Source organism: Balaenoptera musculus, chromosome 11, assembly GCF_009873245.2.
Source record: "Balaenoptera musculus isolate JJ_BM4_2016_0621 chromosome 11, mBalMus1.pri.v3, whole genome shotgun sequence".
Classification (NCBI taxonomy): Eukaryota; Metazoa; Chordata; class Mammalia; order Artiodactyla; family Balaenopteridae; genus Balaenoptera; species Balaenoptera musculus.
This window is the reverse complement of record NC_045795.1, coordinates 51,901,097-51,913,576: the sequence shown is the minus strand read 5'-3', so window position 1 is coordinate 51,913,576 and position 12,480 is coordinate 51,901,097. Positions and strand designations below refer to the sequence as shown.

General features: G+C 48.9%; 1 protein-coding gene across 1 annotated transcript in view; it reads right to left on the bottom strand.

The window, feature by feature from the left end:
* The window catches only part of CMTM7 (CKLF like MARVEL transmembrane domain containing 7), a 42,419-nt gene extending 31,750 nt beyond the window's left edge, over positions 1-10,669 (bottom strand). The window contains exon 1 of the mRNA XM_036870433.1: positions 10,031-10,669. Within this exon, the coding sequence (XP_036726328.1) occupies positions 10,031-10,189 (159 nt within the window). The 5' untranslated portion in view covers positions 10,190-10,669. The remainder of the gene's footprint in view (positions 1-10,030) is intronic.
* Between the last annotated feature and the right edge of the window lie 1,811 nt (positions 10,670-12,480).

The window sequence follows — 12,480 nt, the reverse complement described above, 5'->3', positions numbered from 1 at the left end:
TAGGAATTCCTCTGATGGATCTGGGCAAAGTCAACTGAAAACCTCTGGAAAGGATTCACCATTCTAGCTGCCATGAAGAACATTCATGATTCATGGGAGGAGGTCAAAATAGCAACATTAAAAAAAAAAAAAAAATAGCAACATTAACAGGAGTTTGAAAGAAGTTGATTTCAGCCCTCATGGATGACCTTGAGGGGTTCAAGACTTCAGTGGAGGAAGTCACTGCAGATGTGGTGGAAACAGCAAGAGAACTAGAATTAGACGTGAAGCCTGAAGATGGGACTGAATTGCTGCATCTCCTGATAAAACTAGAACAGAACAGAGGTCACTTGTTATGGATGGGCAGAAAAGTGGTTTCTTAAGATGGAATCTGCTCCTGGTAAAGATGCGATAAAGCGTGTTGAAATGACAACAGAGGATTTAGAATATTACAAACACTTGGTTGATAAAGCAGCAGCAGGGTTTGAGAGGATTGACTCCAATTTTGAAAGAAGTTCTCCACTGGGTCAAATGCTATCAAACAGCACTGCAGGCCGCAGAGAAATCATCTGTGAAAGGAAGAGTCAATCCATGCGGCAAACTTCAGTTGTCCTATTTTAAGAAATTGCCACAGCAGCCCCGATCTTCAGCATCCATCACCCTGATCAGTCGGCAGCCATCAAACACCACGGCCAGACCCTCCACCAGCCAAAAGATTATGACTCGCTAACGGCTACAGGAGCATCTCTATGGTGCACCTCACTCTCCAGAGCTCCCCGCAAGATCAGGCTGAGGCGAGACTTCTCAAACCCATCTGTCTAGTCCTCCTCTTGCCCTTGACTGCTGCCCTCACTCAAGAACCAGTTGCACAAGAATCCCCATCTCTAGCTCTGCCTTTTTAGGGAAGCTGACTTCAACACTCCCTGTGATGGATGTTGGGAAATTCTAAGAAAAATGCTGGTCACGCAGGTCTTCTTGTTCCCTAGACTTTTCTGGTTCTTAACATCTTAAATAAAGTTAAGTGGGAGTCTAGAGCAGTGGAACTCTGAACCCTGAACACGAAGTAGAGTCTCTCAATGGCAATGAATGTGGAAGACCCCTGAAACCCTCTGGGAGAAGATCACAGGAGATGTGTGAGAATCTAAATTACAGGACAGATGAAAAAATTACCAAGAGCAGGCAACATTTGGTCCAGGAATTCTACTTTTAGGAGTTTCTCCTTCTGATTACCTTGTACACACACAGAACTATGATATGTACAAGGGTATCTACAACAGCACTATGACGTAACAAAAGATGGGAAATAACCTAAATGCCTGTTGAGAGGGGACTGGTTAAATAAATTATGGTAAATCTACTCTCTGGAACACAATGCAGCTGTTAAGGAAAATGAGGAGAATGAGAATACACTGAACACATACGGAATTATCCCCAAGATGGAAAGAAGATGGACAAACACGCACACATATACACACACATCGAAACATAAAATAACTCCTGAAGGATATACAAGAAACCAGTATCACTGGTAGCCTCCAGGAAGGTAAAGCGAGAATTGGAGGACTTTTTGAACTTTTAAAATCTTGATCATGTGAACGTTATCTGTTCAAAAAAACCAAATACAATTTTAACAATTGTACAACCATAATTACTGTTTGCATCAGGATTTTTATTTTTTAGAATGGCTCTGGGAAGTGACCCTGGAGGTCAGTGGGACTACTGGGCGATGGGGGCCATTCTTACATGTCTAGTAGCTGCACAGAAGGTATTTAAATTCCCCACACGGTTTCCTCATCTGTAAAGTGGAAATACTGACACCTCTTAGGGATGTTGTAACGATGACTGAGTTCTTGCATTTAAAGCATTCAGCACAATGCCAAGAGCAAGAACTCAACCAACAGATTTACTCCACAGGAATTCAATGACACGTGACCACAGCCCAGATAAAAACTTGTATAACTGTTACTGTAAAAATGGCCACTGTACCTCCTGTCTCCTGCACGGCTGTTGCCCCATGTTTTCTTGCTAAGGAGCAGCCGTGAGAGCACCAGATTTGATGCAGGAGGCCCGGGCTTCTGTGGGTGTGTGAGATGTCTACTGCTGCATAACAAATTACCCCAAGTTGGTAGCTTAAAACAATATTCATTTATCATCTCACAGTTCCCACCAGTCAGAAGCCCTGGCAAGAGACTTCTGCTCAAGGCTGCAGCATAGGTGGTGGCCAGACAGGGGTTTCATCTGAGGCTTGGGGTCCTCACCCAAGCTCATGTGCTACTGCAGCTATAGGAATGAGGTCCCTGTTTCCTGGCTGGCTGTCAGCAGAGGGTTGCTCTCAGCTTCTAGACAGAACCTATAGATGCTCGCCACGTGGTCCTCTGCCAGGCCCTCTCCCAGCAAGGCAGTTCACTTCTCCAGGGCCAGCAGGAGCATCTCTCCTTTGGGAAGAACCCAGTACAGCAGGTCCCCTATGTACGAACCTTCAAGTTGCGAACTTTCAAAGATGCGAACGTGCGTTCGCAAGTCCAATCACATAAGTTAGTTCACATATCTGGCGTACACTGTCACGTGCGTGCATCCTCTACAAGTGGTTGTGCTTTTGTGTACTTTACAGTTCTGTATAGAGTACAGTAGTACAGTATCTTTAATTCAAGCCCAGGATATCCATAGAGATTCACGATGCAGGAAATGGCAAGGGGATTTTCTTTATTTGAGGAGGCACTGTTAGTTCTTGAAGCACAGGACCTGAACGTAGAATGGTAGATAAAGGTTGCAGCAGCCATTCAAAGCGCAATCCAGTGCTACCGTGTCATCTATGATGAGAAAAAAGGAGCTACTACCCAATGATAGCTACTACTATCACTGCATCATTTTTCAAGAGGGTAGATAGAATTGAATCCAGCAAGGAACCAAACCTGTGCCATCAATGTCAGGCGTGAGTGAAATTGCAGCTTGCCCTCCGTCTCCTATTGCTGACGATCCTTCAGCTCTACCATCTCCCACCTCCTCTCCCTCCTCCAGGCAGTAACTCTTCTTGCCTGTTCACTCGATGCCAGCCCCTGTATGCCAGCTGTTGCACTGTACTACTGTACTTTTCAAGGTACTGGACTGTAAGATTAAAAATGTTTTCTTTATTTTTTGTGTTTGTTTGTTTTTTATGTATTATTTGTGTGAAAAGTATTATAAACCTATTACAGTACAGTACTATACAGCCGATTGTGTTAGTTGGGTACCTAGGCTAACTTTGTTGGACTTACAAACAAACTGGACTTACGAACGCACTCTTGGAACAGAATTCGTTCATATGTGGGGGACTTAACTGTACCTCTTTTGAGGGCTGTCACCTGATTAGATCAGGCCTACCTGGAGATAATGTCCTTTTGATCAACTCAGAATCATCTGATTTAGAACCTTAATTACATCTGCAGCATCCCTTCACCTTGGCATATGACATAACCATGGGAATGACATCCCATCATCTTTGCTATTTCTTATTGGTTAGAACAAGTCATAGGTCTTGCCCACACTCAAGAGGATGGAATTACATAAGGTTGTGACTCATTGGGGGTCCCCCTAGGGTGTGTCTGCCACAGTGGGCTAGCCTGGGAACCTGTCTGCCATACACAGACAGACAGACAGCACACCATGGCGGGGAAGGGTTGGGCCTTGGCCACACCTAGGCTCAAATGCTGGCTCCAGAATTTAATGGAATTTTTGAAACTTGGGCAAGTTACAAAACCTCTCAGCCTTCGTTCAACCAACAGAAGGGGAAAATAAATAACAGAGTCATTAAGGGTTAAACAAAGGGCAACTGCATGTAAAATTGCCTGACATAATAAAGCAGACACCCGAACCTTAGTTCTCCTCTCAGGAGGAACTTAGGACTTAAACACAAAGATGATACTAATGGTTTCCTCTTAAGCCTTCCAGCAGCCCAGACAGTAACATGTGAAACGCTTTATAAAATACGACACACACTGTCTGGCCTATACCCCAGTGAGGGGTTTTCCCCACTCTGGCTGAGTTCATCTCTGGCAAAAGGTGAAACTGTCATTAGTACCTGCTGTCACATCTCAGAGCACCTCCTTTTAGCTCTGCTACCGTCTGCCCACCAATGAGGAGCCAAATGGATAAGTTATGGTCCAACCAACTACCATGTGTAGTTATCACAGCATCCTTTTCAAATAAGGTTTAATGACATGGAAAAATTCTCATGGCATAATGATAATGAAAAAAAAATAACCCCAAATTGTCCTTTTATGAGCTCAAGATCTGGACTCAAACTGCTTCACTATTTATGGCTTTGTGACTTTGGGCAAGTTACCTAATTTCTCTGTGTTTCCTCATCTGTAAGGTGCAGATAATAATAGGACCTACCTATCATGAGGATTAAATGAGGTCACACATGTAAAACACCTAGCCCAGTGGCTGTCACCTAACAGGAACTCAATGTGTGATAGATGCTATTATTATATTAGTTAAGTATGACTTTCATCATTTGAGAGGAAAAGTTTAAAAAAGATTTCTTTATAAACAATATTAGCATGGTTGCCACCTCCTTAGGGGAATAAAGAAAACCTAAGAGGAAAAAGTGAGTAAAGAGATATGGAGGGTCATGCTATATTTAATCACTCCCTCTGCCTTCCAGAAGGTCCAATTTACTCTGTACCCGAAAGCCTTTAATTTCTCCCCCCTCCTTCTCATTCCCTTCTGAATTCCCTTCACTTTCTCCATCTCTAAAAAAAGAAAATGACACCCTCTTTACTCTTAAATTTCACAGCAACCCCTTCCGTGAGTAATGTGTGGCAACCATTTTATAGACAATTTCTCTTTCTCTATCAATCAATCTATCCTTCTATTTATCTAAAGTAAAAGGCGGCTCAAGGGAAAGGAAGAGCCTTGTCATTGCCGCTGCGAAGTAAAACACAAAGCAGGTGAAAGGCTTTCTCAGCAGGATGCTGAGAAGCTTCTCGGTGCTGATTTCCACCAGGGAGCAGGACAGGGCCGCGCTGGGGAGAGGCCCCGTTCTCCTTGAGAGCCCTCATCTCCCAGGAAGACCTGGGGCTGGAGGGCCAGCCGCCAGCACCAGGCCCTGAGCCAGGCCACGGATGCCAGGAGTTGCTAAGGACCCCAGAGAGGAATGCCCGGGAGTGAGCAGTGGGCAAAGGAACTGCTGAGCCAAACTGGTGACAAAGAAGGAGAGCATGTGGCAGGCGGCGGGTCAGAGGGAGGCCCCCAGGCAGCAGGCCTGGGGCAGCACCTCGGGCAGATGGCAGGGGGAGGAAACAGATGGACAGCCAGGGGCCCGGGCAGGAAGCGCCAGCACTGAGAGTGGGGGATGAGGGATGGGAGGAAGGGAGCAGAGAGAAGGCCTTCCCTGGTACAGAACTGAAATCAATGCACTGACCCACACAGGGAGGCCTCGGAATGTCCCGGAGGGTCTCCAGGACCCACTGTAATGCCAGAAACCCTGTGCAACTCTGTCCAGACTCATGCGGGACAATGCACCAGCCCCATCCCCACCCTGGTACCCCAGCCTCATGGACCCTTCAGCTGCTGTTTGCATCAGGACCATCTTCTCTGGCCAGTGGTTCCCAATCGGGGGTGGCGGGGACAGGCAGTTATTTGGGGTGCCCTGGAGGGGAATTCTTGCCAGTAGTTAGGAAATCCACATGCTCTGCAGCCTGAATAAATAATGCCTCATACCTGCGTGGTACTATCATCCTTCCAATGTACGCGGCTGTTGCCATAGCTTAAATACAAGTGCCTTTAAAAGTATTTGATAAAAAGAAAGACTGCAGTAGACGTTATACAGTTCTCATTTCATTCTGGACATACAGAAGATGATTTCTCCAAGACCCCTTGCTTTTGGAAAGGACATGTGGCTGCTTCTGACCAATGGTATCACCTTTGAGCCAAAGAATAAAAGAGAACCTGTAAGATCCTTATGTGCTTATTATCTTCTTTGATTTCAATTGAAGAAGGCATGTGTCATAGAGGGTGTCCCAAAGTCACGGTGGTGACTCCATCAGCCTTGCACCGTGTGACTTGTGAAAAAGATGTATTTTCACACCAGCAACCAATGACTGATATAAACTATGAAGAAATAAATCTTTTCTTATTAAGCTCTAAAAAAATAAAATAAAAGCATTACAAAATTTCCCAGTCCATCCATGTCACTGTTCCTTTTCCAAACCATCAGACACCAAAAATACTACTATGACTTAAAATATTACTACTATCACACTTGGCTCCTTGAAATTTCTGGATGATAAAGGGACAACCATTAATTTCTAGATGTTAACAAGTCTAGACAGTTATTTAATGCCAGCATGCTCAGCAGGGCAAGAGGCGCTCCATTCCTCTCTGTGAAAGGTGAGGGCCATTTATCCCTGGGAAGTATTTATGGCTTTGCACACCAAAACTTCTCTACAGGGGAGTTCATCACTGTCTTGTTCGTGAATGGGCAGAACTGGAAGCTCCTTGAGCCACAAAAAGGGGGAGGGGGCTGGTCACACAGACAAAGGGACATTCGTGACTGGCTATAAAAACACTGTTGAAAACCTAATTGCAGACAAACCTTAAGTGACATGAGAAATCATTCATCACATATTAAGCAAAAAAAGCATTTTACAAACTGTAGAGTATCATCCTTCTTTTGTAAAACCAAAACAAAACCAACAACCACAAATTATATCTCTCCTATGAAATAGTAGAAAATTTTACTTTAAATATCAATCTTGGGGGAGACTTGGGGGAAGACTCTAGTTTCTTCCCTGTGTTTCTCAAAGTTTCTACAATGAACAAGTATTACTTCTGTTATTGGGAATAAAGCCCATAACTTATGTCTTATTATTTTTATTTGTTTGACCATTGATGGACAGCAGTTTCTTTTTCTTGCATCGGGATTGGGTTGGGGTCAAAGACTCTTGACAGTGAGGTTCTTTGCTGCCCTTAACTCTGCAGCTTCCAGGAAACAGGGCATGGGGGTGCAGGTTGCATTTGGGAACCAAATGATCTGAAACAGAACACGGAGGGGTGGGCCATTCTGGGCTATGCTGGCTCATTCTCCACTCACAGGTCTATTCACGGTTATATCGGAGGCTGCGATCCCCCAAAGTCTAACTCCATTTGGAATCTCGGCTGTGAATGTCCAAGGGAAGCCCATACTTGCTCCGACCTCCTAGAAAGTCTTTAGGATGCTCTCTCTGGCCAGAAAACTCAGGCACTCTCCCCCGACTCACACACCCACTTAGGCTCCTTCAATCATATTTCGGACAATTCACCTCTTTAGAATAGTAAGTACTTGCAGTGCCTTCATTACTGTACTGAAATGAATAAAATGCATCCTGCATATGATCCTCATCTCTGTGACAACCAAAAAAAGCTTCCACAAAGTTCCAAAATGACCCCTAGGGGGCTGTACAGCCCCAGGTTGAGAACCATCACTTCAATGGTGGGTTGATTATCGACATGATGACTTCTGGGATAGTCTTAGAATAAGGACCATATCCTCAGCACTATCTGGCAGACCCTAGATGGTCTAGTCTTGGCATATTTCTCCAGACTCATCCACATCACTCCCAGCCTTGTTCCTACCCTCCAACCATTATCACTACTTCTTCCTCCAGTCTCAGAGCCACTGTCTGTGCTCTTCCTTCTTTTGGTAACACTGTTCCCTCATCCTTCAAATATTCCTTCCTCAAAGAAGCCCATCCTTACCTCCCAGACAGGGCAGACCCCCTAGTTAATTCTCTATGACACTGAGGACCTCTCTTTCATAGCTTTTGTCCCAGTTTATAATTTTATATTTAAAATCATTTGACTAATACTTTCCCTATTACATTATAAAGAGAACAGGAGCTGACCTGTCTGGTTTACTCTGCTTTCCACACTGCTCTAGCATACAGTAGGTGCTCAATATTTACTGAGTAAATAAAGGAACCTTCTGGGAATTCCCTGGCGGTCCAGTGGTTAGGACTCCGTGCTCTCACTGCAAGGGCCTGGATTCAATACCTGGTCGAGGAACTAAGATCCCACAAGCCCCGTGGTGCAGCCAAAAAATAAAAATAAAATCAAGGAATCTTCTGGAAGACACTTACATTTCCATCTTTACTGCTTATGAAACTACACTCTGATTCTCCTTCCCTATTATGGTTCTGCAAATGTCCCAGTCACTGCCGAAAGGATCTATCTTGTTAACGGCTGTATTCCCCACGCCTCGCTTGCACAGAGGTAAGAAGAGAGCAAATGCTCAAGAAGTGAGAGAAGCCTCTTTCTACATGTCAGGGTGGGAAGGGGAAGAACTGCCCAACACTGGCCCATGTCTCACCGTATCTCCTTCCTTTCCACCACCCCAGCATCACCCAGCTCTGACTTAAGCACACTGAATTAGGACGTGGAGAGGCCAACGGGGCATGCCCAGCCCGACACACCCACATTCATGTCTCAAGATTCAACTCAAATGTCACCTTGCTCAAAACCAAAGCAGCGGGCTTCCCTGGTGGCGCAGTGGTGAGGAGTCCGCCTGCCAATGCGGGGGACACGGGTTCGGGCCCTGGTCCGGGAGGATCCCGCATGCCGCGGAGCGGCTGGGCTTGTGCACAACTACTGAGCCTGTGCTCTAGAGCCCGCGAGCCACAACTACTGAGCCTGCGTGCCACAACTACTGAAGCCCGCGTGCCTGGAGCCTGTGCTCCGCAACGGGGGAGGCCGCCGCAGTGGGAGGCCCGCGCACCGCGGTGGGGGGTGGCCCCCGCTCGCCGCAACTAGAGGAAGCCCACGCGCAGCAATGAAGACCCAACACAGCCAAAAATAAATAAATAAAAATAAATAAACTATTAAAAAAAAAAACAAACAACCAACGCAGCTCAGCATGATTTTTTTTGTTAGTAACTAAAATGCCTCTACTTCCTAATTTTTAGTCCATCTAGACGCTCTTCTTTGAGAAAAGGGAACTAAGTCCCTCTCCCCTTCAGGTCTGGCCCAGGCAGGAAACCAGAGCCCCCTCTACACACGCTCAGCACCCAGAGTAACAGAGCTGTGGATGCCTGGGCAGCCCTCACCCCGTGTCCAGGCCTGGGGCTGGCCCACCTTGGTAGGCCCTGCCTCTGGGTCTGTGACCTTGCGTCTAACCCACATCTCTTCCTTCACCCTCCCTTTCAAAACTACCACTTCCCCCTCACCATTCTGGCTGCAAACATGACAAGGAGTGGAGTCACAAAGAGCCCAGCCCAGTTTCAAAACATACCGAACAAACGGGAAAGGTGTTGAAATTTTAAAATTGTAAGGAAGAAAAACATGGGAAGGCAGAGAAGAGTGGCGAACAGGATAACAGGCCGGGCAAGGTCTGCGCTGCTGGAGGTCCCTGCAGCGCCGGTGGCACTCGGCGCCCAGGCCTTCGCCCTGCCCACTCTACAGTGAGCCCCATTCCGGCGACTCCCGCTCTCCCCAGATAAGTACCGGCTCCCCAAAAGGCCTTCCCCATTGACCGCTGCCGTCCAACGGCCCCGAGAACCGGCCCGCCCTTGGAACTTGAGGGGCAGGGCCCGGGACGGCTGCCCCAAGGGTCCCAGGGCTTTCTACCCCCGTGAACGCCTGGCCTTCGGACCCCGCGCTCGGGCAAGGGTGAGCCCCGAGCAGGAAGCCCTGCGGCGCGGGGTCCGGGGAAAGAGGCGGCGGGAGAAGGTCGGCTTCCGTGGCCTGAGCGCTGCCGCCCGGCCGCTCTCCACCCCCGGCCCGGGTCCGAAGCGGCGCGGCCCGAGAAGAGGAAGGAAGACACACAGGAACTTTGGCCGTGGTTTCGGTCACCAGCTCGCAGCCTCCGCAGAGTGGCTGGAAAAACTTGGGACCTCCGAGCTGGGGAGGCGCGAGCAGGCCGGATGGGTGCGCCGAGTTCCAGCGCGGGGGCTGCACGCGCAACTCGCCCGAGGAAGCCCCCTCCAACTTGACTTGGGCGGCGAGACCCCCGCCCGGGGCGCGATGCTCCCGCCGCGGGCGCGTCCCCTCCGCGGCCACCCCGTGTGACCCCGGCTCGCGCCCGGGCCTCTCTTACCATCTGCGCCACTTTCAGCAGCGCTCCGTGGGTGCGGGGGTAGACGGGGTCCAGCAGCCCCTCCGAAGAGCTCGCGCCCAGCTGCCCCGCGCCGGCCCCGACTCCCGGGGCGCTGCCGCTGCTGCACGTGGTGCGGACGAGCCCGGGTCCGTGCGACATCGCGCGGCCCTCGCCGGCCGGCAGCCTCCAGCTGCCGAGGCCGAAGGCCAGAAGCAGAGAGGCTGGGTGGGGCCGCGGGGGCGTGGCGCCGGGGCGGGGCGTGGCGCCGGGGCGGGGCCCGAGCCCCCCGCCCGCGCTGAGGACGCCCACCCAGCCTCCGCCGGACGCGCAGGGGAGGGCCTGGCCTGAGCTCTCCGGAAAGGTGGCGGCAGCCCCCGCCCTCGGGGAGGCGCGAAAGTTGGGCTGGAGGGAGGGGGGAAACGGACGCGCTGGGCCGTGGCCTTTCCGAGATGGGCGAGGCCCGGGCACAGCTGGGTCTCAGCCTCCTGGGATCTGGTGTGGGTGCGGCTGCGGATATGTGCTAAGGGTACTTGATTGAAGTGTAACTCACATACACTGAAATGTCCAAACCTTCCGTGTTCAGCTCCGTTGTTATGTATGTGTATGTACACCTGTGCAACCACCGCCCACAGCAACAAATACCGGGCCGATACCCCCCAAAAAGTTCCCTCGTGCTCCTTCCCTCTTTCTGTCACTATAGATTCGTTCTGCCTCTTCTCAGACTTGATGTACTTGAAATAATACAGAATATTTTCATTTGTGTCTGGCTTCTTTCACTCAACAAGATGCATCGAGATTAATCCCAATAAAGCTGTGGTGAACATTCTGGTGAGATTTTTTGGTGGACAGAAGCTCTCATTTCTCCCGGGAAAATACTTAATGAGTGGGTTTGCTGGGTCACAAGGTGAACATAGGTTTACTTCTAGTAGACGCTGTCAAACAGAGATGCTACATTGCACTCCTTCCGGGTTACTTTTATTTTTTTTTATTTTTTTAAAAAATTATTTATTTATTTATTTATTTATTTATGGCTGTGTTGGGTCTTCGTTTCTGTGCGAGGGCTTTCTCTAGTTGCGGCAAGCGGGGGCCACTCCTCATCGCGGTGCGCGGGCCTCTCACCATCGCGGCCTCTCCTGTTGCGGAGAACAGGCTCCAGACGCGCAGGCTCAGTAATTGCTGCTCACGGGCCTAGGTGCTCCGCGGCATGTGGGATCTTCCCAGACCAGGGCGCGAACCCGTGTCCCCTGCATTAGCAGGCAGATTCTCAACCACTGCGCCACCAGGGAAGCCCCATCCCCCGGGTTACTTTTAAAATGAGCAAGCAGGACTACAGAAATGAAATGTTATCAGTGTCCTCTCTGGGCAGAGTGTCCCTGTGGCCACACTTGATATATCTCCAAATGTTTCGAAATAACACAAAAAATCTACCTCATGACATCATTGGATGCCAGTGCTGTCCTGTCATCAGAAGACAGTCAATGTGGCAAAGTCCTGATAATTCTAGAATGTCGAGATACTCATGCAATCTGTTTTGACAAGTCTCCCAGGTGATTCTGATGACCACTCAAGTTGAGCACCATCATTGCCAAAGTTGAGGCATTTCAGGAATTGTAATACCATGTTCTCTACTTGTGTGTACATTTGAAAGTCTTCATGACCAAAAAAAATTGCCTCTAATATCTGTTTTCTGTTTAGATAATAGTCACAGTGCCTTCCATTTCGTTCTCTATAAAACAAAGATAATTGCATCTCGGGGCTGCTGTGATAATGTGATAGCCGTGCAGTCGCTCTGTGACAGCTCCAGATGCATGTCGTTTTCCATACAGATTTACATCATCACTTTTGTACTTTTCCAAGGCTTCGGACCCCATCATGGAGATGACAGGGGGTCTTTGTTGAAGTGAAGGCTTCAGGGAAGCAGAAAAACCCAGCAGTGGATAATTTCCCCTCCTTCCAGGGGCCTTCATCCAATTCTCCAGCAATCTTCTAAATCAGTGATTTTCAGTGTATGGTCCCCAGACCAGCAGCACCAGCATCACCCCGGAACTGGTGAGAAATGCAAATTCTTAGCCCCACCCCCCTCATCCGCCCCAGACCTGCTGAATCAGAACCTCTGGGGGTGAGGCTCAGCAATCTGTGTTTTGGCAAGGTCGGCCCTCCCCCTCCCACGTGATTCAGAGGCATGCCGGAGTTTGAGAACCACTGGCGTTTCCGGAGTCCACTGGAGCTGAGCCTTGGCTGGGTTTCTCGGACTGCCGTTGGCCCACGTGCCACCCAGCTTAGATCGGAAATAATCACTGGTGGTGGCCACTCTGTGTTAATCACTTTATCATGATCACTTAAAAGCCCGAGCGAGAGGCTTGGCAGCACAAGAGCTGCGTGCTGGTCGGGAGTGCAAGAAGAGGCTCCACAGACCAGACCTGCGGCCAAGTACACAGAGGTGTCTACAT